Genomic DNA, 25,112 nt, shown 5'->3' on the forward strand with positions numbered 1-25,112 from the left:
CACACACACACACACACACACACACACACACACACACACACACACACACACACACACACACACACACACACACACACACACACACACACACACACACACACACACACACACACACACACAAAAAAAAAAAAAAAAAAAAATCATTCAACTCTCACTGACAGTTATACACAATATGAGGTGAGCGCAGAACTCTGTGACGGCTCCCGTGCGTCACTGCCCCGCCCCGGCACTCCCTGCGCCCCCCGCTCATCTGCGCATGCGCCACCCCGTCACCCGTCTCGTGTCCCAACGCGGGGGGTGACGTAACCGCCTCCCCCTCGCTGAGGTACCGCGCACGCGCACCACCTCAGCACGCGGCGGCCATCTTGGCTTTGGGCAGCACCCCCCTCCCCCGTCTATTCTCTGCGTGGTTTCGCTTCCCTCCGGTGCCCTTAACAAACATGGCCGCTAAGGACCCTGCCCGACCGTGACGACATCGCCGCCGCGCGTCAGCAGTTTGACGTCCTCTCGGCGCGTGACCGGTGTTGACGTCCTCAGCGCGCTGGCTGACGGGAGGGGACCCGAGTTGTTGTCGTAGTAGTAGTTAGCTGCGGAGAAAGCGGCCGGCGGGTAACGGGAGAGAGCTAGGCCGCAGCGCACTTCACCCCTCCCCGGGCGTCTCTCTCTGTGTGAGTCCGGGCGGTCTCTCTACTCCCCGGTGTCTCTCTCTGCCCCTCCCCGGGTGTCTGTGAGTCCGGGCGGTCTCTTTCTCCCCCCACTGGGGAGGATGTCGGTGTTCGGGAAGCTGTTCGGTACCGGGGGGAAGGGCGGGAAGGGCCCGAGCCCGCAGGAAGCCATCCAGAAGCTGCGGGACACGGAGGGCATGCTGAGCAAGAAGCAGGAGTTCCTGGAGAAGAAGATCGAGCAGGAGCTGATCACCGCCAAGAAACACGGGACGAAAAACAAGAGGGGTGAGAAGGGGGGACGGGAGGTGGGGGAGGTGAGGAAGGGGGGACGTGAGGTGGGGGAGGTGAGGAAGGGGGGTACGCGAGGTAGGAAGGGGGGGCGTGAGGTAGGCAGGGGGGGACAGGAGGTAGGCAGGGGGGGCGTGAGGTAGGCAGGGGGGGGCGTGAGGTAGGCAGGGGGGGCGTGAGGTAGGCAGGGGGGGACGTGAGGAGGTAGGAAGGGGGGGGGGGACGTGAGGAGGTAGGAAGGGGGGGGGGACGTGAGGAGGTAGGAAGGGGGGGGACGTGAGGAGGTAGGAAGGGGGGGACGTGAGGAGGTAGGAAGGGGGGGACGTGAGGAGGTAGGAAGGGGGGGACGTGAGGAGGTAGGAAGGGGGGGACGTGAGGTAGGAAGGGGGGGACGTGAGGTAGGCAGGGGGGGACGTGAGGTAGGCAGGGGGGGACGTGAGGAGGCAGGGGGGGACGTGAGGAGGCAGGGGGGGACGTGAGGAGGCAGGGGGGGACGTGAGGTAGGCAGGGGGGGACGTGAGGAGGTAGGAAGGGGGGGACGTGAGGTAGGAAGGGGGGGATGTGAGGTAGGAAGGGGGGGCTAGAGGAGCTAGGAGTAGGTGCGGGATTTAAGGAGGAGGACAAGAGGAGCAAGCAGTAGGTGGGGGGACAAGAGGAGCAAGCAGTAGGTGGGGGGACAAGAGGAGCAAGCAGTAGGTGGGGGGACAAGAGGAGCAAGCAGTAGGTGGGGGAACAAGAGGAGCAAGCAGTAGGTGGGGGGACAAGAGGAGCAAGCAGTAGGTGGGGGGACAAGAGGGAAATGAGGGGGAGTAAAGGACTGTGGTGGAGAAAAAAAGGGGATGAAGGACTAGGGACAGTGAGGGGGGAGGTGTATAGAAACCAAGAGGTTTGGGGGGGGGGGAGAGAATGAGCGGAGAGAGTAGATGAGAGAGGGACTGGAATAGTGGGATGGGGGCGATACCTGGAGGTATGTGGGAGGCCAGAGGGAGAAGCATTTGCAAGGAGAGAGAGGTTAAAGAGTGCGCTATGCGAGAAAGTTACCAGGAAGTAAAGGGAGGGACTGCTCACTTCCACCAAGAGAGGTGTTGGGAGCCCTATGGGTCCCAGAAAGCGTGAGATTCTTGGTAGTGTGTGATACCTTTTAATGGCCCAACATGTCAGTCCTACATGGGAGTCCTGTGCATAAGTTTTAGGGACTGCAGATGTCTTTGTACCTAGAGAAACGTATCGTTTATTTATGAAGCATCAACACGTTCCGCAGCGTGGTACAATGGGGGATCAGACGACCTCTCCCCCAATGACTTTAACTCCTATAATGTGAGTATTTTGGAACCCGCCGCTTTTGCTTTATGCCAGGGGTGCTCAACTCCAGTCCTCAAGCCCCCTCAACAGGTCAGTTTAAAGTTATCCCAGCTTCAGCACAGGTGGCTCAGTCAAAGACTGAGCCTGTGAGCCACCTGTGCGGAAGCAGGGACTGAGTGAGCCACCTGTGCTGAAGCTGGAATATCCTTAAACTGAGCAAAGAAAAAACCACGGTGCTGCTCTACTCTAATTTGTGATGAATATAAATATTCACAATATGACACTAATGTGGTATATAAGTGAATTAAACACACACACACATTTTTAGTGTGGGGCTAGTCTAATGACCCCCTCAGCAGTGTGAATATTATGGAACGTGCATCAACAAAACGGTATACTCCTCCACTCAGACCCTGAAATAGAGATGTTTCTGATATCTCTTCGAAACCGATAACCACAAAGCAGGGGAGCTCCCCTGCTTCGTGGGTATCCTTAAACTAACCCTTAGAGACGGCTGGAGTTGGGGGGACACCCCTCACTTTAAGCAGGGAGTTGGTAGAAGAGGTGTGTGTTCTGGGGTAGTGATGCTGAGCTGTCAGGAGAGCAGACGATAATTAGTACGTCCGGGGGCGGCTTTGGTTTATTTAGCTACAGAAGCTGCGAGTCAGACCTGCCTTGTATTTTGCCCGTCTTAAAATCACACCCTTTTTGTTGGGGTACGTTATTTTTTGCAGCTAGGATTTTGGGCTGGCAGAGTATTTAAGGTGAACTTCTGCTCATTCTACCAATTTATATTTATTTTCTTTGATGCTATCCGTTTCTTCTTCAATCAATACAAATGTGCGATTGTTTCCTGCATTAGCTATAAGAATACTTTTTATCCCCAAAGAAATGCAGCAATTATTGTATATCGCAGTTGCCCTTACAGGCCATAGATCTCAAAGCTATTTATCATATAGTAAACTCTTGGATTCAAAATAAACATTCATAGGGGCAGGGAAAGAGCAGTGTGTTATGCACCAGGAGTGGGGGGTATGATTAGAATCTTGCACATATATAAAGGGTTTATATGTGCAGCTTAGAGGGGAGAGGGGGTATGAGAGAAACTGTCACGTGTGTGTGTGTGTGTGTGTGTGTGTGTGTGTGTGTGTGTGTGTGTGTGTGTGTGTGTGTGTGTGTGTGTGTGTGTGTGTGTGTGTGTGTGTGTGTGTGTGTGTGTGTGTGTTTCTAACAAGGTACAGGAGGGAAGCATGTTTCAGAGAGAAGAGCTAGAACAAGATGTCGTTCTCTGAGGGTGGGAGGCTTGGGAGGTGTGAGGAAGTACTTCCTGGGAAAGGTGGTGGATACATTGGACAGCCTCCCAGCAGTGGGGGTAGGGGCTAATATAGTAAGGGGATTTCAAACGCGCTAGAAGTAGACCTAAGGAAATCGTAAATATGAAAGCACGTGAAGGATGAAATGGGTTTTTCCAGCAGATAGGTGAAGGGGCAGCCAGGGGGTTCTTATCTGCCGTCACGGTCTGTTTTACATAGCACATCGTTCTAGAACCGGCGCTGGGATTTTGCCATGGCTCGGCTGAGTTCAGGTGGGTCTGAGCATAGGCGTGTGCATTGCCAATAATAGTCGGGCTGTATGGGGAAAAGGAAGAGAGTCGTTAGGGGAAAGTTACTGGGCGTAGCCGCCCGTGAATGCCAGGTTACAGGAGAGGAAAGTCCCTAGGGAAATTCGAGCAGTAATTACGGTCTCGCCACGCCAGCTAAATCCCTTTCAGGAGGGGGCACCAGAGCTTCTCAATGCATTGCTGCCCCCTGGCAGCCAAAGAGTTAAAAGTGCAGTCTCTTGTCAACCAGTGACAGGTTTGTGGGTTCAATCCGGGGTGTCGAGGGACTTCCCCTTTATGAAACAGGAAGCGCGGGCGCTCTATGATTCTTCTCCGGAGGGGCACGGGAGGGGCATGGAAACGGCGTCTCATATAACCGATATGCAAACCTCTCCCGGTTTCTTTTCTCCCGACTCACGAATATAACGTATTCCTAACCTGTAACTCGTTAACAACTTTAGCCGGGCTCCCACCTTTACCAGGCAGCCGCCTCCCATCTCTCCCTTGATTTGTATAACCGTGCTTACTTTGTCAACAAGAAGTGGCTGAAACTGCAGCCTTCGCGATGTAAGCAGCAGGAATGCACAAGTAGTGTACTTCCATCAAGATCAGGAGCGGGCAACTCCAGTTCTCCAGACCATAAAACAGGCCAAGGTTTCAGGATATCCCTGCTTCAGCACAGGTGGCTATCGAAGACTGCGCCACTGATTGAGCCACCTGTGCTGAAGCAAGGATATCCTTAAGGCTACGCTTATAGTGCCAGTGACTTCAGGCTGCGGTCGCTGGAAAAATCAAATTGAGATGACTTCCAGCGATCGCGACCGCGCCGTCGCGCCGCGCTTACTATAAGCACACGCGACGGCGGTGATGCATTTGATTGGATGCGACGTCGCCGGCACTATAAGCGCAGCCTAACCTGTTGATAGCTATTGAGGACTGGAGTCAAAGACTGAGCCACGTGTGCTGAAGCATGGATATTCTGAAATCCTGACCTGTTGGTGGCCCTTGAGGATTGGAGTTTGCCACCCCTAATCTAGCAGCTAATACTGACGAATGCAACACGCTCTGTCGCTTCTTATTCTTGAATGGCTTTGTAAATCTCGGTCTGCAGTGTTAAGAACGATACTAATTTCACAATATCAAATATGCGGCTTATAAAAAAAGGTGCAGTTCCAGCGTGCGCCCCCCCCTGAAAAAAATGGACTTTTCATTTTCAAGTAAAATAAATAGCCACCTTTTGGCTCGCAAAAGCTTCCTGCTGCCTTCTCGGGCACGGACATGTTTAAGTAATACAAGGTGTCAGATTATTTAGGTATTTTTTGTTGAGATAACAATCTGACACCTAGAAGTATTTTGAAATACAATCCCTTCAAGAACCAGTTTGCAGCGTAGTGACTATATCCTGGGACCCCCTGGGGGGCCAGTCCGCATGGCGTAGTGACTATATCCTGCGACCCCCTGGGTGGCCAGTCCGCATGGCGTAGTGACTATATCCTGGGACCCCCTGGGGGGCCAGTCCGCATGGCGTAGTGACTGTATCCTGGGACCCCCTGGAGTGCCAGTCCCCATGGCATAGTGACTGTATCCTGTGACGCCCCCGGGTGCCAGTCCCCATGGCGTAGTGACTATATCCTGGGACCCCCTGGAGTGTCAGTCCCCCGTGGCGTAGTGACTATCCTGGGACCCCCTTGAGTGCCAGTCCCCCATGGCGTAGTGACTATATCCTGGGACCCCCTGGAGTGCCAGTCCCCATGGCATAGTGACTGTATCCTGTGACGCCCCCGGGTGCCAGTCCCCATGGCGTAGTGACTATATCCTGGGACCCCCTGGAGTGCCAGTCCCCCATGGCATAGTGACTGTATCCTGTGACGCCCCCGGGGTGCCAGTCCCCATGATGTAGTGACTGTATCCTGTGACGCCCCCGGGGTGCCAGTCCCCATGACGTAGTGACTGTATCCTGTGACCCCCTGGAGTGCCAGTCCCCATGATGTAGTGACTGTATCCTGTGACGCCCCCGGGGGGCCAGTCCCCATGACGTAGTGACTGTATCCTGTGACCCCCTGGAGTGCCAGTCCCCATGACGTAGTGACTATATCCTGTGACCCCCTGGAGTGCCAGTCCCCATGACGTAGTGACTGTATCCTGTGACGCCCCCGGGGTGCCAGTCCCCATGATGTAGTGACTGTATCCTGTGATGCCCCCGGGTGCCAGTCCCCATGACGTAGTGACTGTATCCTGTGACGCCCCCGGGGTGCCAGTCCCCATGATGTAGTGACTGTATCCTGTGACGCCCCCGGGGTGCCAGTCCCCATGATGTAGTGACTGTATCCTGTGACGCCCCGGGGTGCCAGTCCCCATGATGTAGTGACTGTATCCTGTGACGCCCCGGGGTGCCAGTCCCCATGATGTAGTGACTGTATCCTGTGACGCCCCGGGGTGCCAGTCCCCATGACGTAGTGACTGTATCCTGTGACGCCCCCGGGGTGCCAGTCCCCATGACGTAGTGACTGTATCCTGTGACGCCCCCCGCAGTGCCAGTCCCCATGACGTAGTGACTGTATCCTGTGACGCCCCCGGGGTGCCAGTCCCCATGATGTAGTGACTGTATCCTGTGACGCCCCCGGGGTGCCAGTCCCCATGATGTAGTGACTGTATCCTGTGACGCCCCCGGGGTGCCAGTCCCCATGACGTAGTGACTGTATCCTGTGACGCCCCGGGGTGCCAGTCCCCATGACGTAGTGACTGTATCCTGTGACGCCCCCGGGGTGCCAGTCCCCTTGATGTTGTAGCTGTATCCTGGCCCTCCCTCCCCGGAGTGCCAGTCCCCATCCCCATGGCATAGTCGCTATGTCCTGGGACGCCCAAAGGGTTCAATTCCAAAAGAAACCAGACTAGACGACGTTGGCTTCAGGCCTGATGTGCGTGTTTTAGGAAGACGACGTTCTTTATTTTGCAAACTCGCCAAGCTTGCTCCTTTTAAGGAAAGAACAGCATTTATCTCGCCTCTGTCATGCGGTGCTTATATAGAAACAATCTGGGCCTTTTAATCAATCCTGCACTATGCCCTTGAAGTACAGAGTACACGGGTGACACACCGATTATCTTCTGCTAGCGAGAGGGCGACCGTAAATCTGTTCCACTAAATGCGTTCTGCAGGCCAAGGCGTCGGGGATACAAGTAATGGTCAGTGCGAATCCCTCGCTTCAAAAGTTTTAACCTGTAAACTATTCGTTGAGCCAATTAAAGGCGTTGCATTTTTATTTTCCTTTATATTTTTTCACATTCGCTGACTTAAATTCGCATTAGTGAGCTAAATCCAAGTGCTACTAAACTTTTAACACGGTGCAATTCATGCGCTTTAACCCAAAAATGGGATTGCAGCAGGGGGGTCTCCGTAGCAGGACACATTAATCTCTGCTCCGGGGACCCCCTGCGTCCTGAGGTAGACCTCCAGGGGGTGCCGGTATCAGCAAAGTTTAAAGCTCACGCGTCACAATAGGACGCTGAACCTGATCACGTCACAGCTTCCTATTGGCCCACAGGGTGCGGGAGCTTTGAACAGCGGCCATTACGTGAACCCTGCTTGCCGAGCGGTGCAGCTACCGGCGCACCCTGCAGAGATGAGTATCTCCGGAAGTAAGGGGTCCCTGGAGATGAAATTAGGAGTCCCCTGCTTCTATACTTATTTAAGAACAATTAATCATGTTTGCAATTAGCTGAACTTGTCAACCAAATAATGAGTTGATTGACGAGCACATCCACTTCCAGAGAACCAGCTGGTAATAAATGATCTTCAAAACCAGAGACATAACATAAAACACAGACAAAGCTCAGTGCACATCCAGAAAAACTTATATACGGTACAGTGCCTAAATATACATGTATAAATAACAAATAAATAAAATGGTCTTTTAGTTTAACATTTTGGCCAAATTGTTGTAAGCCCTTGAGCCAACTGCACGGCAGACCACATTTCAAGGGTCCCTAACACTAATATAAATTCTTAATAACCTGTGCATTGCCAGGAAGAATGATTTGTAATAAATCTGTCAATATTAGTTGCAAAAGTTCTAAGTCTGATTGAAGCTTTTATTAACCTGTACATTACCAGGAAAAGCACTCTGTAATAGATTTGTCACAATCACACTGTAAGCAAGCAAGTTCCCCTGAGAGTGGTAGATGCCACGGAGTGAGCTTTTAACCATTTAAATGTGGGAGGGAGTGAGCTTCAATTAGGCAGGAGGTTGCCACCCTCCAATCAGCTAAGACTAGCTGAACAAGAATTATAAAACATACAGAACACCTACAAGCTCATATTGAACCCCCAAAATACCCACAACATTTATATAAGCATATACCCACAATATATATAAGCATATAAGTTTCACAGAGGAGTGCTACTGAGCATGGCAATATATATATTTAAAACCAGAGACATAACATAAAACACAGACAAAGCTCAGTCACATCCAGAAAAACTTATATACGGTACAGTGCCTAAATATACATGTATAAATAACTAATAAATAAAATGGTCTTTTAGTTTAACATTTTGGCCAAATTGTTGTAAGCCCTTGAGCCAACTGCACGGCAGACCACATTTCAAGGGTCCCTAACACTATATATGTTGTGGGTATTTTGGGGGTTCAATATGAGCTTGTAGGTGTTCTGTATGTTTTATAATAAATGATCTTCCTAATGTCCGAATAACTAAAACAGCCATTACATATGTTTAAGAAGCCACATATAGTGTTACGTTGTTTTAAACATGTTTTCTTTTTCATGAGCTGGGAGTTTGTGCACCTTTTTAAATATATGGGAATAGAATGAGTGGGGGTGTCTGTGTGCACTCCTGCGACTGGAGTGTAAGTGAGCTTTTAGAAGTATGATGAGCCACCTAAATATATTTTGTTTCCTGTGTTTTGTTAATGTTTCCATGACTCCTTGATGCTCTGTGCTGTGTATAGTAATACGTCTTGGGATCTGCTTGTGGTTCTTTTTGTATAGGAAAATAGGCTGATTTTTCCTCCTCCGGAAATAATACGTGTGTGTAATTTTAGGAGTATTGTTTAATATTACGAGGGATTTGTATGTCGGGTTGGACTGTATCCTCCTAAGACCAAAATCAACTAATCCCCAGTGACATGTCTAGTTTAAGTGGTTTCATCTGTGTAATTGATACTTTTTTTTTTAATACCCACATCTAACACCTATAAGTATTTTGAATGTATTAAAGTGAGACTTGGGAGGGTTTTGATTTCCTGTGTGAGGTCACTGTGTGAGGTCACTGTGTGAGGTCACTGTGTGAGGTCACTGTGTGAGGTCACTGTGTGAGGTCCAGCGAGTGCTTGTACAGCAAGCAAATTCAACTGGCCGCCTGGGATTGCACCTTTTACGTAACTAGCAGCAATGGGGATTCAGGTCAAAACGAATCAGACAGGAGACGGGATGAATCTACCGGTGTAAAAGACGGGCGTATCCATCTATTCACCGGTTGCATTGTTTCCGCTCGCAGCCGCTTTGCAGGCCCTAAAGCGTAAGAAGAGGTACGAGAAGCAGCTGGCACAGATCGATGGCACGCTATCGACCATCGAGTTCCAACGGGAAGCCCTGGAGAACGCCAACACCAACACCGAAGTGCTCAAGAACATGGGCTTTGCAGCCAAAGCCATGAAGGCCGCTCACGATAACATGTAAGTAAGATCCGGCCAGTCTGTAACGTAAGATGGCGCCGCCGTTCGGGTAACCGGGTTCATTTCGGATTCGGCATGCCTGATCTCATACCGGCCTCCTCAGACTTTAGTGGTTACAGGATACCCCGGTTTAAGGACACTCACTTTAAGTACACTCGCGAGAAAGGACATATCGCCCAATAGGCAAACAGCAGCTCGCGCATGCGCCTGTCAGCACGTCCTGAGCAGCAATACCGACTCCCTACCTGTACTGAAGCTGTGCGCAAGCGGGGAGACTGTAGAGCCTGTTACACATGCGTTATTTACATCAGTTACGCACGTATATAACGATTGCCGGTACAGAACATGCATCAATAAGTGGGAAAAGGTAGTGCTTCACTTTAAGTACATTTTCGCTTTACATACATGTTCCGGTCCCATTGCGTACGTTAATGTGGGGTATGCCTGTATATAATTACATGGTAGACAAGGTGAAAAGAAGACATAAGGTCACAGTGCAACCTCAAATGTAGTCGACCAAGTTACTTGATCCTATATTTATACTTCTATTTATATTGATCCAGAAGAAGGCAAAAAATTCCCGGTGAAACATTAACCAATGAGGTCTCCTAAGGGGAAAATAAATTCCTCCCAATAATGGCAATTTGTTTTCTTCGTGGATCAACGTGTGTATACGCAGTGGTTTGCATAAGTGTTCACCCCCCCACCCTACCAATACTTGAAAACGAGAGGTAACTCTCGATGTATTACTTCCTGGTAAAATATTTTATAAATAAATAATAATGTCGCAAGTTATTGAATTACAAATGATGTCTGCACTTTTTTTTGTTTTGTTTTTCAAACTAACTTATTTTTATTCAAAGCTACAAACTGAAGTAGTTAAACTGAGCACTGTTATATGAAAAGGAGGTTAAATGTTAGCAAAGGAAATGTATAAAAGGAAATGTACTGGTTGTACAAGTATACAGCCCCTTAAGTCAGTATTTGGTAGAAGCCCCTTTTGCAGCGATTACTGCTGAGTCTTGTGGATCGGTCTCCTAGCTTTGCGGAGTAGGAGGGTGACGTTTTTGCCCCATTCTTAACGGAAAATTAATCCAGTTCTGATTAAATTTGTTGGGAATCGTGGATAATCTGCAATCTTCTAGTCTTGCCATAAATTTTTGATTGGATTCAAGCTGGGACTTTGATTGGGCCACTCCAGAACATGAATTATCTTCTTGTTCAACCACTCCAGTGTGGCTTTGACTTTGTGCTTTGGGTCATTGTCCTGCTGAAATGTTACATAGTTACATAGTAGATGAGGTTAAAAAAAAGACGTAGGTCATTCAAGTTCAACCTATGCTAAATTTAGACAACAGATACTTTATCCATATATCCGTACTTACTTATTGATCCAGAGGAAGGCAAACAAAAAACCCCAGTGTCATATCATCCAATGATCTCATGACGAGAAACATAAATTCCTGACTCCAAGAATTGGCAATCAGATTACTCCCTGGATCAACATTCTTCCCGTGTTTACTTATTTGGTATATCCCTGTATACCTTTCCCATCTAAAAAGATGTCCAACCTTTTTTTGAACAAAGTTATTGTATCTGCCATCACAGTCTCCATGGGTAATGAATCCCACACAGTAACTGCCCTTACTGTAAAGAACCCTTTCCTTTGTTGCTGGTGAAATTTCCTTTCCTCCAACCTAAAGGGATGACCCAGAGTCCTTTGTACTGCCCGTGGGATGAATAGTTCTTTTGAAAGCTCCTTGTACTATCCCTGAATATATATTTGTATATAGTTATCATGTCCCCTTTTGGACGCCTCTTTTTTCTAATGTAAATAAATCTAATTTAATGTGATTTAAAGTCTTTGGCTGACTCGGACAGGTTTTCCTCATGGATTCGCCTGTACTTTGTACCAACCATTCTCCCCACTATCCTGACCAGCTTCCCAGTCAAGGCTGAAGAGAAGTGTCCCCGTAACATGCTGTTGCCACCACCGTGCCTGACCGTTGGGATGGTGGTGACTGGGTGATGTTCAGTGTTGGGCTTGCGCCAGACGCAACGCTTGGAATTACGAACAAAAACGTATGTTTTTTTTATTTGTGAAAAAGCATATAGATGATACTGCAGACGCATGGATAAAGGTTTTGTGGTCAGACGAGGCAAAAATGTAACTTTTTAGTCTAAATTCCAAGTGTTACGTCTGCCGCAAGCCCAACAGTGCACATCACCCAGTCATCACCATCCCATCTGTCAAGCATGGTGGTGGCAACATCATGTTATTGGGATGCTCCCCTTCAGCAGGAACAAGGAGGCTTGTCAGGATAGTGGGGAGAATGGATGGTGCAAAAAATAGGCGAATCCTTGGGGAAAACCTGCTTGAGTTCAGCCCAGACTCTGACACGGGGGAGGAAATTCACATTTCAGCAGGACAATGACCCGAAGCACAAAGCCAAAGCCCCACTGGGGAGGTGGAACAAGGGAATTCATGTCCCTGAGTGGCCCAGTCACAGTCCTGACTTGAATCTCATCGAGATTTGAAGATTCCCGTCCATCGATCTCAACAAACTTATCAGAACCTGATCAATTTTCTGTCAAGAATGGTACAAAAATGTCGCCATCCTACTGTGCAAAGCTAGGAGACCGATCCAAGAGACTCAGCAGTAATTGCTGCAAAAGGGGCTTCTACCAAATACTGACTTAAGGGGCTGGATACTTATACAACCTGTACATTTCCTTTGCTGACATTTAACCTCCATGTATAACAGAGCTCAGTTTAACCTCTTCATATAACAGCTCAGTTTAACCTCCTCATATAACAGAGCGCAGTTTAACCGCCTCATATTACAGAACTCAGTTTAACATCCTCATATAACAGAGCTCAGTTTAACCTCCTCATATAAGTGTTCAGTGTAACTACTTCATCTTTGTAGCTTTGAATAAAAATAGTTTGGTTTTTAAATGTGCAGACATTTGTAATTCAACAAAATGTGAGATTATTGGAAGGCGTGAATAGTTCTGCAGGCGACTGTGCGCGCGCACACACACACACACACCTTCCCAGCATAGAAGCAGGTATTGCCACACTCGCGCTGTTACCACAAGCCACGACTCGCAGCGTCCTCAGAGCCGTTTTTATTAAGTACCCTCCCCATAGAAATAAACGGTGGCGGGCAGCGTCTCGCTTCTTCACCGGCGCCCGATCGTGTGACTGGTCTCTCCGCAGATAATGTTACCGCTGGGGGATCCGACAGTCAACCTGTGGCTTCCAAACTCTACCCAACGCGTTTCGCAAGATCTGCGCGCGTGTGTCATGCACATTTATGTGGGTGAAGAGTTTCGGCACATTTTCTCTACAAAAACTATTGCGTGTGTATGTGCGCACGCACACTGAGCCTGTCGGCCCTGGAAAGCGCGCACACTAAATACACTATTGTTTCTTTCCTTCAGGGATATCGACAAGGTGGACGAGCTAATGCAGGACATTGCTGACCAGCAAGAGCTGGCGCAGGAAATCTCTGATGCCATCTCCAAGCCTGTGGGATTCGGAGAGGAGTTTGATGACGTAAGTATCATGTTGGCGAAGGGAATGACCTGTGGGTCCTCTGCTCACAGGGGAGAGATTTCTTCCCAGCACTGGGTTTCATTCGGCTGTCTGCAGTGTCCGGCCTTACACTGATGACCGGGGTTTCCAAAATTTGGCCTCCCCAGATGAGCAATTGTTCTGTCATGTTGACTCACCCCGTAAAATCCTGTTGTAAGGAATAAATAGAGATAGGTAACCGGTGCATCAAAAAAAATTGATAAGTCCCATAGATGTATATTACTCCGCTAGGATCACTCCCATATAGTATATGTGGCGTTACAGCATCGCAAAGCAGGGGTGGGGGACTAGCACCTAGTTCTCTCTGGCACACACAGACTGTACACGTGTTGTCCCATAATGCGGACTTATAGACATAAATGACTCACTGTGAGATCCTGGGTCTTAAGTGCGATCCTTCGCGGTGATTGTCTTCCAAACAGCGGGCAATCCACCAGGCAAGATGAACATGGAGATGTAAAAAAGGCGGTGCACTGCCGAGAAAAGCAGGGGCGGCTCACCAGTAAAATCACAACCATTTATTTCATAAATGGATCAAGTGCAACCCCTGAAATAGCAGCACAGGTAACACACCTACGCGTTTCGGGCCGCGTGCCATTTATCAAGGTCTTGATAAAGGGCACACGGACCGAAACGCGTAGGTGTTACCTGTGTTCCTATTTCAGGGGTCACGCTTGATCCATTTATGAAATAAATGGTTCTGATTTTACTGGTGAGCCGCCCCTGCTTTCCGCCTTTTTTACATCTTCTTGTAAGGAATAAGGATGTGTGTGTTTTTCTTCTTTTTTTTTTTTGGTGGGCCCTCTATTTGTGTTACTGGAAATGGCATTGGTGAGGCTGTCAGGATATCCCTGCTTCAGCACTGAGCCACCTGTGCTGAAGCAGGGATATTCTGAACCTGACCTGTTGGTGGCCCTTGAAGAGCGGAGTTGTCCACCTCTGCTCTACATCAGCAGTGCGCAAACTGGGAGGCGTCCCCCCCCCCCTGGGTGGGTGGGGGGCGCGGTGGTTGCAGAGGCCCCGCGCTCTTTCCCACAGCACTTAAATTAAATGCCGGGGGATCGCGCGAGGTCTCTGCAACCTTTTACTTACCCAGATTCAGACGGGGGCTGACGCGTCATGTGGCGTGACGTCACATGACGCCGCTGCGTCATTTGACGCAGGGAACGGAGGTATGGGGGGCGCGAGCAGCAGGCGAGGGGGGGGGGGGCAGCTGCAAAAGTTTGCGCACCCCTGCTCTGCGTGATGGTTGGTGCCCTGGATGTCCGTGTCATGGCCACTGTATGTCATTGGGTTTTACCCATTTTCTAGAAGCGTTCGAAAGCGCGAACCTGGAACTGGGGTGGGACCTTTGTTTCCTTCACCAAACGGCGTATGATCGCGCCGTGCCGGATGTGACATGGCGGAGCAAGAAACTCTGCACTGGGAGATTAAGGGTTAAGTGGCGGTGATGCTTGCCGTATCCCTCGCTTGTGCTTTCTGTATTCTGATGGCAGGCGCCTCTCTGGTGAAAAGTCTGACACCTGGTCCAACGTTAAATAGGATTAAACGTTTTCTTTTCTGAAGGCCGACGGTGGAGCGAACATTATAGAACAGTTCATACAGATTATATAGGCACAAAACGCCCCTTCCTGGAGGTGCCCACTTATTGCAAAGTGAGTTTGGGATTTAATAATAGACTAGTTCAGGGTTTGGTCCTGCAACCCTTTCAGAGCCAGGTGTGTCTCTGACGTACTGCAGATTCACTTTGTGTCCTCAAGTGGCTAAAAGTCTTTATTACATACACCCCTCTTTCTCTATCACTATGATGGGATTATCAGGGGTTTGGTTCATGTTGGTGTTTCCTCAGGACTGGATATGATGGGATTATCAGGGTTTGGCTCATGTTGGTGTGTTTCCTCAGGACGGGGGGGTATGATGGGATTATCAGGGTTTGGTTCATGTTGCTGTTTCCTCAGGACGGGATATGATGGGATTATCGGGGTTTGGTTCATGTTGCTGTTTCCTCAGGACGGGGTATGATGGGATTATCGGGGTTTGGTTCATGTTGCTGTTTCCTCAGGACGGATATGATGGGATTATCGGGGTTTGGTTCATGTTGCTGTTTCCTCAGGACGGGGTATGATGGGATTTTCAGGGTTTGGCTCATGTTGCTGTTTCCTCAGGACGGGGTATGATGGGATTATCGGGGTTTGGTTCATGTTGCTGTTTCCTCAGGACGGATATGATGGGATTATCGGGGTTTGGTTCATGTTGCTGTTTCCTCAGGACGGGGTATGATGGGATTTTCAGGGTTTGGCTCATGTTGCTGTTTCCTCAGGACGGGGTATGATGGGATTATCGGGGTTTGGTTCATGTTGCTGTTTCCTCAGGACGGGGTATGATGGGATTATCAGGGTTTGGTTCATGTTGCTGTTTCCTCAGGACGGGGTATGATGGGATTATCGGGGTTTGGTTCATGTTGCTGTTTCCTCAGGACGGGGGGTATGATGGATTATCAGGGTTTGGTTCATGTTGCTGTTTCCTCAGGACGGGGTATGATGGGATTATCGGGGTTTGGTTCATGTTGCTGTTTCCTCAGGACGGGATATGATGGGATTATCGGGGTTTGGTTCATGTTGCTGTTTCCTCAGGACGGGGTATGATGGGATTTTCAGGGTTTGGCTCATGTTGCTGTTTCCTCAGGACGGGGTATGATGGGATTATCGGGGTTTGGTTCATGTTGCTGTTTCCTCAGGACGGGGTATGATGGGATTATCAGGGTTTGGTTCATGTTGCTGTTTCCTCAGGACGGGGTATGATGGGATTATCGGGGTTTGGTTCATGTTGCTGTTTCCTCAGGACGGGATATGATGGGATTATCAGGCTTTTGCTCGTGTTGCTGTTTCCTCAGGACGGGGTATGATGGGATTATCAGGGTTTTGCTCGTGTTGCTGTTTCCTCAGGACGGGGTATGATGGGATTATCGGGGTTTGGCTCATGTTGCGGTTTCCTCAGGACGGGGTATGATAGGATTATCAGGGTTTGGCTCATGTTGCTGTTTCCTCAGGACGGGGGGTATGATGGGATTATCAGGGTTTGCTCATGTTGCTGTTTCCTCAGGACGGGGTATGATGGGATTATCAGGGTTTGGTTCATGTTGCTGTTTCCTCAGGACGGAGTATGATGGGATTATCAGGGTTTGCTCATGTTGCTGTTTCCTCAGGACGGGGGCTATGATGGAATTATTGGGGTTTGGTTCATGTTGCTGTTTCCTCAGGACGGGGGGGTATGATGGAATTATTGGGGCTTCTTTTCTGAAGGCCGACGGTGGAGCGAACATTATAGAACAGTTCATACAGATTATATAGGCACAAAACACCCCTTCCTGGAGGTGCCCACTTATTGCAAAGTGATCTTGGGATTTAATAATAGACTAGTTCAGGGATTGGTCCTACAACCCTTTCAGAGCCAGGTGTGTCTCTGACGTACTGCAGATTCACATTGTGTCCTCAAGTGGCTAAAAGTCTTTATTACATACACCCCTCTTTCTCTATCACTATGATGGGATTATCAGGGGTTTGGTTCATGTTGCTGTTTCCTCAGGACGGGATATGATGGGATTATCAGGGGTTTGGTTCATGTTGCTGTTTCCTCAGGACGGGATATGATGGGATTATCAGGGGTTTGGTTCATGTTGCTGTTTCCTCAGGACGGGATATGATGGGATTATCAGGGTTTGGTTCATGTTGCTGTTTCCTCAGGACGGGAGGTATGATGGGATTTTCAGGGTTTGGCTCATGTTGCTGTTTCCTCAGGACGGGGTATGATGGGATTATCAGGGTTTGGTTCATGTTGCTGTTTCCTCAGGACGGGGTATGATGGGATTATCGGGGTTTGGTTCATGTTGCTGTTTCCTCAGGACGGGATATGATGGGATTATCGGGGTTTGGTTCATGTTGCTGTTTCCTCAGGACGGGGTATGATGGGATTATCAGGGTTTGGTTCATGTTGCTGTTTCCTCAGGACGGGGTATGATGGGATTTTCAGGGTTTGGCTCATGTTGCTGTTTCCTCAGGACGGGGTATGATGGGATTATCGGGGTTTGGTTCATGTTGCTGTTTCCTCAGGACGGGGTATGATGGGATTATCAGGGTTTGGTTCATGTTGCTGTTTCCTCAGGACGGGGTATGATGGGATTATCGGGGTTTGGTTCATGTTGCTGTTTCCTCAGGACGGGGGGTATGATGGATTATCAGGGTTTGGTTCATGTTGCTGTTTCCTCAGGACGGGGTATGATGGGATTATCGGGGTTTGGTTCATGTTGCTGTTTCCTCAGGACGGGATATGATGGGATTATCGGGGTTTGGTTCATGTTGCTGTTTCCTCAGGACGGGGTATGATGGGATTTTCAGGGTTTGGCTCATGTTGCTGTTTCCTCAGGACGGGGTATGATGGGATTATCGGGGTTTGGTTCATGTTGCTGTTTCCTCAGGACGGGGTATGATGGGATTATCAGGGTTTGGTTCATGTTGCTGTTTCCTCAGGACGGGGTATGATGGGATTATCGGGGTTTGGTTCATGTTGCTGTTTCCTCAGGACGGGATATGATGGGATTATCAGGCTTTTGCTCGTGTTGCTGTTTCCTCAGGACGGGGTATGATGGGATTATCAGGGTTTTGCTCGTGTTGCTGTTTCCTCAGGACGGGGTATGATGGGATTATCGGGGTTTGGCTCATGTTGCGGTTTCCTCAGGACGGGGTATGATAGGATTATCAGGGTTTGGCTCATGTTGCTGTTTCCTCAGGACGGGGGGTATGATGGGATTATCAGGGTTTGCTCATGTTGCTGTTTCCTCAGGACGGGGTATGATGGGATTATCAGGGTTTGGTTCATGTTGCTGTTTCCTCAGGACGGAGTATGATGGGATTATCAGGGTTTGCTCATGTTGCTGTTTCCTCAGGACGGGGGCTATGATGGAATTATTGGGGTTTGGTTCATGTTGCTGTTTCCTCAGGACGGGGGGGTATGATGGAATTATTGGGGCTTCTTTTCTGAAGGCCGACGGTGGAGCGAACATTATAGAACAGTTCATACAGATTATATAGGCACAAAACACCCCTTCCTGGAGGTGCCCACTTATTGCAAAGTGATCTTGGGATTTAATAATAGACTAGTTCAGGGATTGGTCCTACAACCCTTTCAGAGCCAGGTGTGTCTCTGACGTACTGCAGATTCACATTGTGTCCTCAAGTGGCTAAAAGTCTTTATTACATACACCCCTCTTTCTCTATCACTATGATGGGATTATCAGGGGTTTGGTTCATGTTGCTGTTTCCTCAGGACGGGATATGATGGGATTATCAGGGGTTTGGTTCATGTTGCTGTTTCCTCAGGACGGGATATGATGGGATTATCAGGGGTTTGGTTCATGTTGCTGTTTCCTCAGGACGGGATATGATGGGATTATCAGGGTTTGGTTCATGTTGCTGTTTCCTCAGGACGGGAGGTATGATGGGATTTTCAGGGTTTGGCTCATGTTGCTGTTTCCTCAGGACGGGGTATGATGGGATTATCAGGGTTTGGTTCATGTTGCTGTTTCCTCAGGACGGGGTATGATGGGATTATCGGGGTTTGGTTCATGTTGCTGTTTCCTCAGGACGGGATATGATGGGATTATCGGGGTTTGGTTCATGTTGCTGTTTCCTCAGGACGGGGTATGATGGGATTATCAGGGTTTGGTTCATGTTGCTGTTTCCTCAGGACGGGGTATGATGGGATTTTCAGGGTTTGGCTCATGTTGCTGTTTCCTCAGGACGGGGTATGATGGGATTATCGGGGTTTGGTTCATGTTGCTGTTTCCTCAGGACGGGGTATGATGGGATTATCAGGGTTTGGTTCATGTTGCTGTTTCCTCAGGACGGGGTATGATGGGATTATCGGGGTTTGGTTCATGTTGCTGTTTCCTCAGGACGGGATATGATGGGATTATCAGGCTTTTGCTCGTGTTGCTGTTTCCTCAGGACGGGGTATGATAGGATTATCGGGGTTTGGTTCATGTTGCTGTTTCCTCAGGACGGGGTATGATGGGATTATCAGGGTTTGGTTCATGTTGCTGTTTCCTCAGGACGGGGTATGATGGGATTATCAGGGTTTGGTTCATGTTGCTGTTTCCTCAGGACGGGATATGATGGGATTATCAGGCTTTTGCTCGTGTTGCTGTTTCCTCAGGACGGGGTATAATGGGATTATCGAGGTTTGGTTCATGTTGCTGTTTCCTCAGGACGGGGGGTATGATGGGATTTTCAGGGTTTGGCTCATGTTGCTGTTTCCTCAGGACGGGGTATAATGGGATTATCGGGGTTTGGTTCATGTTGCTGTTTCCTCAGGACAGGGTATGATGGGATTATCAGGGTTTTGCTCGTGTTGCTGTTTCCTCAGGACGGGGTATGATGGGATTATCGGGGTTTGGCTCATGTTGCGGTTTCCTCAGGACGGGGTATGATAGGATTATCAGGGTTTGGCTCATGTTGCTGTTTCCTCAGGACGGGGGGTATGATGGGATTATCAGGGTTTGCTCATGTTGCTGTTTCCTCAGGACGGGGTATGATGGGATTATCAGGGTTTGGTTCATGTTGCTGTTTCCTCAGGACGGCGTATGATGGGATTATCAGGGTTTGCTCATGTTGCTGTTTCCTCAGGACGGGGGCTATGATGGAATTATTGGGGTTTGGTTCATGTTGCTGTTTCCTCAGGACGGGGTATGATGGGATTATCGGGGTTTGGCTCATGTTGCGGTTTCCTCAGGACGGGGTATGATAGGATTATCAGGGTTTGGCTCATGTTGCTGTTTCCTCAGGACGGGGGGTATGATGGGATTATCAGGGTTTGCTCATGTTGCTGTTTCCTCAGGACGGGGTATGATGGGATTATCAGGGTTTGGTTCATGTTGCTGTTTCCTCAGGACGGAGTATGATGGGATTATCAGGGTTTGCTCATGTTGCTGTTTCCTCAGGACGGGGGCTATGATGGAATTATTGGGGTTTGGTTCATGTTGCTGTTTCCTCAGGACGGGGGGTATGATGGAATTATTGGGGCTTCTTTTCTGAAGGCCGACGGTGGAGCGAACATTATAGAACAGTTCATACAGATTATATAGGCACAAAACACCCCTTCCTGGAGGTGCCCACTTATTGCAAAGTGATCTTGGGATTTAATAATAGACTAGTTCAGGGATTGGTCCTACAACCCTTTCAGAGCCAGGTGTGTCTCTGACGTACTGCAGATTCACATTGTGTCCTCAAGTGGCTAAAAGTCTTTATTACATACACCCCTCTTTCTCTATCACTATGATGGGATTATCAGGGGTTTGGTTCATGTTGCTGTTTCCTCAGGACGGGATATGATGGGATTATCAGGGGTTTGGTTCATGTTGCTGTTTCCTCAGGACGGGATATGATGGGATTATCAGGGGTTTGGTTCATGTTGCTGTTTCCTCAGGACGGGATATGATGGGATTATCAGGGTTTGGTTCATGTTGCTGTTTCCTCAGGACGGGGGGTATGATGGGATTTTCAGGGTTTGGCTCATGTTGCTGTTTCCTCAGGACGGGGTATGATGGGATTATCGGGGTTTGGTTCATGTTGCTGTTTCCTCAGGACGGGGTATAATGGGATTATCGGGGTTTGGTTCATGTTGCTGTTTCCTCAGGACGGGGTATGATGGGATTATCAGGGTTTGGCTCATGTTGCTGTTTCCTCAGGACGGGGTATGATGGGATTATCGGGGTTTGGTTCATGTTGCTATTTCCTCAGGACGGGGGGTATGATGGGATTTTCAGGGTTTGGCTCATGTTGCCGTTTCCTCAGGACGGGGTATAATGGGATTATCGGGGTTTGCTCATGTTGCTGTTTCCTCAGGACGGGGTATGATAGGATTATCAGGGTTTGGCTCATGTTGCTGTTTCCTCAGGACGGGGTATAATGGGATTATCGAGGTTTGGTTCATGTTGCTGTTTCCTCAGGACGGGGTATGATGGGATTATCAGGGTTTGGCTCATGTTGCTGTTTCCTCAGGACGGGATATGATGGGATTATCAGGGTTTGGTTCATGTTGCTGTTTCCTCAGGACGGGGTATGATGGGATTATCAGGGTTTGCTCATGTTGCTGTTTCCTCAGGACGGGGTATGATGGGATTATCAGGGTTTGCTCATGTTGCTGTTTCCTCAGGACGGGGGCCATGATGGAATTATTGGGGTTTGGTTCATGTTGCTGTTTCCTCAGGATGGGGGGTATGATGGAATTATTGGGGTTTGCTCATGTTGCTTTTTCCTCAGGATTGGGTATGATGGGATTATCTGGGTACGATGGGATTATCGGGGTTTGCTCATGTTCCTGTTTCCTCAGGATTGGGTATGATGGGATTATCTGGGTACGATGGGATTATCGGGGTTTGCTCATGTTGCTGTTTCCTCAGGATGGGGTATGATGGGATTATCGGGGTTTGGTTCATGTTGCTGTTTCCTCAGGATGGGGTATGATGGGATTATCGGGGTTTGGTTCATGTTGCTGTTTCCTCAGGATTGGGTATGATGGGATTATCTGGGTATGATGGGATTATCAGGGTTTGCTCATGTTCCTGTTTCCTCAGGATGAGCTGATGGCCGAACTGGAGGAATTGGAACAGGAAGAACTAGACAAAAATCTCCTTGAAGTCCAGGGTCCGGAGACCGTACCCCTCCCGAATGTGCCGGCAGCATCTTTACCTGCAAAACCAGGTAACCCGCTACCGCAGAACACGGTGCTCCGCTTTAGGGGTCGGGTGGGAGATGGCTACTTTTAGGGTGCACTGTCCCCAAAAGTTAGCTCAACAGTATATCCCCGCAGATTGCTGCCTGTGTTTAGTTTTATTTCCGAACAGCTTTATTGAGCCAGGCCGAAGCCTGCAGTAGTGGCCACTTGGTAACCCCCGACCTGTGTGTCCTCCCCCTCCCCCTCCACTGCAGCAGGCAGCACAGAGCTGCTTTCCTTGTGTGCTTCAAAGAGATTTAGCAGAGAATTGTATTAATGCTACATAAACATTATTATTTATCTACTGAGCATCGAAACCTTTTTTTTTTTTTCCTCTTGCAGTCAAGAAAAAGCAAGAGGAGGATGACGACGACATGCGAGAGCTAGAAAGCTGGGCTGGATTGTAATGTCGCGCCTGTCCTACATAGGCAGACACAATGACTCTACTCCCCTGTTGCAGCGGGTGTAAATATGGCGTGTAGGGGGGGAGGGGGGGAGCGGGTACGGGAACACATCTCGAAATGTCTTATCTCTTTCTCTGTGCCCTTTATTCTCTCTCTCTCTGGCACTGACCGCAGCACTGCGGCGTTCGGGACGGGGGGTGGGGGCGGGAGAATGGCGCTCATTTTGACTCGTGGTTTCTGCGGCAACTGTTTAATTTTCGCCTAATATGAAAAACTAAGCTGTGCAATGCTTTGCTGCCCCCTTCCTCCTCCCCCCTCTCGCTGGCAGTGAAAAGGTTAACACCGCCCCCGCCCCGCCGAAGGAAACCTCCCCTCTGGGAGCAGGACATTTCTACAGGTACAGTCCCGCTTGGCAGCACCCGCTGGCGTTTGGAATAAAGGTTACTCGCGCAACTCCTGTTATCCGGCCGTTCGTGTTGCACATCCTCATACAGTTTACGCTGAAGGTGTTGGTTTGGGAGGGGGCGCGTTAAACCCTTCAGTAACCCACGGCTTAGCCGCCACGTCGTCGGGTCGGTCACTCCAGGTGACCCAATGGCTACTTCATGGGCAAGCTCGTTTCCATGGAGGCGATGGCGCTTTGTGCTCCTATGGAGCGCCGAACGCCACCTGGATGCAAGAGGGCGTCGTCATCATGTGACCAATCGCAACGCGGCGGCTTCTCCACCCTCCATGGGTTAAACATAAAGGGCCTTGTAGACCGGTCCCTGAGGTTAAACTTCCAGTGACCCAAGCACGAGCGTGCGACACGCCCACGTTTCTCACGCTGCGCTGAATCGGGGGCTTGTAACGGAGGAGAGAGACGTTGCAGCAGCAGCCCCTCCCTATTTAATATGCAGGGAGCAGTATTCCCCGGGCTGGAGAAGAGAGCCGGTCCATTCAAAAGGACGGGAGGCTGAAACCTGTCCCTGCGAGAGGAAGGCGGCTTCACAGGATATTTACAAAGGGTTTAAGTGAGAATTGGAGATCGTTCCAAATATGAAGGTTACCGGGGGGGAATTCGGTCATGCATGTAATCGTGTGTACATGCATATAATCGTGTGTGTACATGCATGTAATCGTGTGTGTACATGCATGTAATCGTGTGTGTACATGCATGTAATCGTGTGTGTACATGCATGTAATCGTGTGTGTACATGCATGTAATCGTGTGTGTACATGCACATTAATAGAAACATACATTGTTTCCTGAACATGTACATGTATAAACAAATACATTTCACGGTCTATGAATATATACGACACCTATAAATTACATCTATACGTGGCATTTAAGTGTGTATGTATATATTTACACACGTGCAACTCTAAAACCCTTGAGAAACTGTGTGGACTTTTCCCAGCAGGCTCTCTTTGCATTGGCATTATAAGTGGAAGGATGTGTACACACCCGTTTACATACATGGGTATAAATAAATGCATGATTTCTGGATAACCCCATCGTCTGAAAGCCGTCCAGCTGACTTCCAGGCAGCATCCTCCCAGTAATACCCAAGAGTCCGCCAATCTGCTTTCAGACCATTAAATGCCAGTGAGGTTGTCCAGAGACGTACCCAAAACCCCCCCATACATTTAGCCTGTAATAATCCCCTGAACACTACTGACCACTAATACCCTGTCTGGGTGACTGGTCAGGTCCGAACTACTCGTAAAGCCAGAGCGGGGATGAGAACGCAAACACTAACCAGTACTTGGGCTATGAATACTGTATTTTGCTTACGACCATGTAGACGCCGTTGCCGATCCATCCGCCATCTTTAACCCCCTTCCAGTGGGAAAAGACCGTTCCAATGAAACTATTACAAATTAATTTATTTTCTCTAAATGATTTTCTCACAGTTGCAGTGTTCATTGCGGTGTCCAATACTAATGCCTTTTCCTTTTCTTTCCTCTTGAGATATATTTAGTTGGAAACCGTTTCTATTAAATATCGATCTTGATTTTTCCGGCCTTTCCTGGGTTTTTTACGTTCACGATTTTTTCGCTTGGCGAGAGACCCTTTTTAAACGCTGCTCGCTACCATAGGAAGTGCAGACGAGTGGAGGCGGCTGCTCTTTTTAAAGAGGCCTCGGTGAACCTATAAGATATGGTACAGTGGCTGCGCTGTGCTATATACACTTTGTATAGGGAGGAATATGCACTGGAGTGAATGTATTTTGCATACTGTATGTGCGTCCTTGTTTATAACATTTCCAATTAATCTAATGCCACATTCACTCTTACTTCTGACAAAAATAAATCTATTTCAAAACAAATGTATCCTGCTCTGGTCATTGTAGAGGTTAGGACTGCCTCTTAAAGCCCCCTAGGGCGTCGGTGAATCAAGGATGGGGGCACAATTTGGTAATGTTTTTTTAGACCACATATCCATGGTAAACCAAGGCATTGGAGGGTTTTAACAGCCTTTTAAAGGAGTAAATCATGCTCCCCTCCCCCGCTGTTTAACATAATGAAGCAGGGGGTCTCCGGAAGTGAACCCTGTTAATTTCAGCTCCGAGGACCCCCTGATTCCAGTGATACAGAGCTCCAAAGGGGGGCGCCGCTATCTCTGCAATTTTAACGTTCCCGCGTCGCGCAGGCCCGTAGCAAGCTGTACCGGGTGACGTCACGGCTACCCTTTGTCCCGCTCTGAAACGCCGTCATTACGTGAACCCCGCTGCCGACACCCCCTACGGAGAGGTCAGTCTGTGGTACTTTCAGGGTTAATGGCATTGCTAGCAAAAAGCTTCA

The 25,112-nt window shown here is 49.0% G+C and overlaps 1 protein-coding gene across 1 annotated transcript; it reads left to right on the top strand.

The window, feature by feature from the left end:
- Positions 1-414: 414 nt before the first annotated feature.
- On the top strand, positions 415-24,637 carry CHMP4B (charged multivesicular body protein 4B). The gene is made up of 5 exons (XM_075571913.1): positions 415-950; positions 9,371-9,548; positions 12,996-13,110; positions 21,779-21,905; positions 22,261-24,637. Exons 1-5 carry the CDS (start codon positions 767-769, stop codon positions 22,323-22,325), a joined length of 669 nt encoding a protein of 222 aa, XP_075428028.1. The 5' UTR covers positions 415-766; the 3' UTR covers positions 22,326-24,637.
- Positions 24,638-25,112: the final 475 nt, after the last annotated feature.

Source organism: Ascaphus truei, chromosome 15 (assembly GCF_040206685.1).
Source record: "Ascaphus truei isolate aAscTru1 chromosome 15, aAscTru1.hap1, whole genome shotgun sequence".
NCBI classification, from domain to species: Eukaryota; Metazoa; Chordata; class Amphibia; order Anura; family Ascaphidae; genus Ascaphus; species Ascaphus truei.

What these genes read in the sequence shown, in the direction of transcription:
- CHMP4B (XM_075571913.1), top strand. Translation starts at nt 767, where the DNA reads ATGTCGGTGTTCGGGAAGCTGTTCGGTACCGGGGGGAAGGGCGGGAAG. An exon ending in AAGGCCGCTCACGATAACAT is followed by an intron (nt 9,549 to 12,995) that starts GTAAGTAAGATC and finishes TCTTTCCTTCAG; the next exon opens with GGATATCGACAAGGTGGACG. An exon ending in ATCTTTACCTGCAAAACCAG is followed by an intron (nt 21,906 to 22,260) that starts GTAACCCGCTAC and finishes TTCCTCTTGCAG; the next exon opens with TCAAGAAAAAGCAAGAGGAG.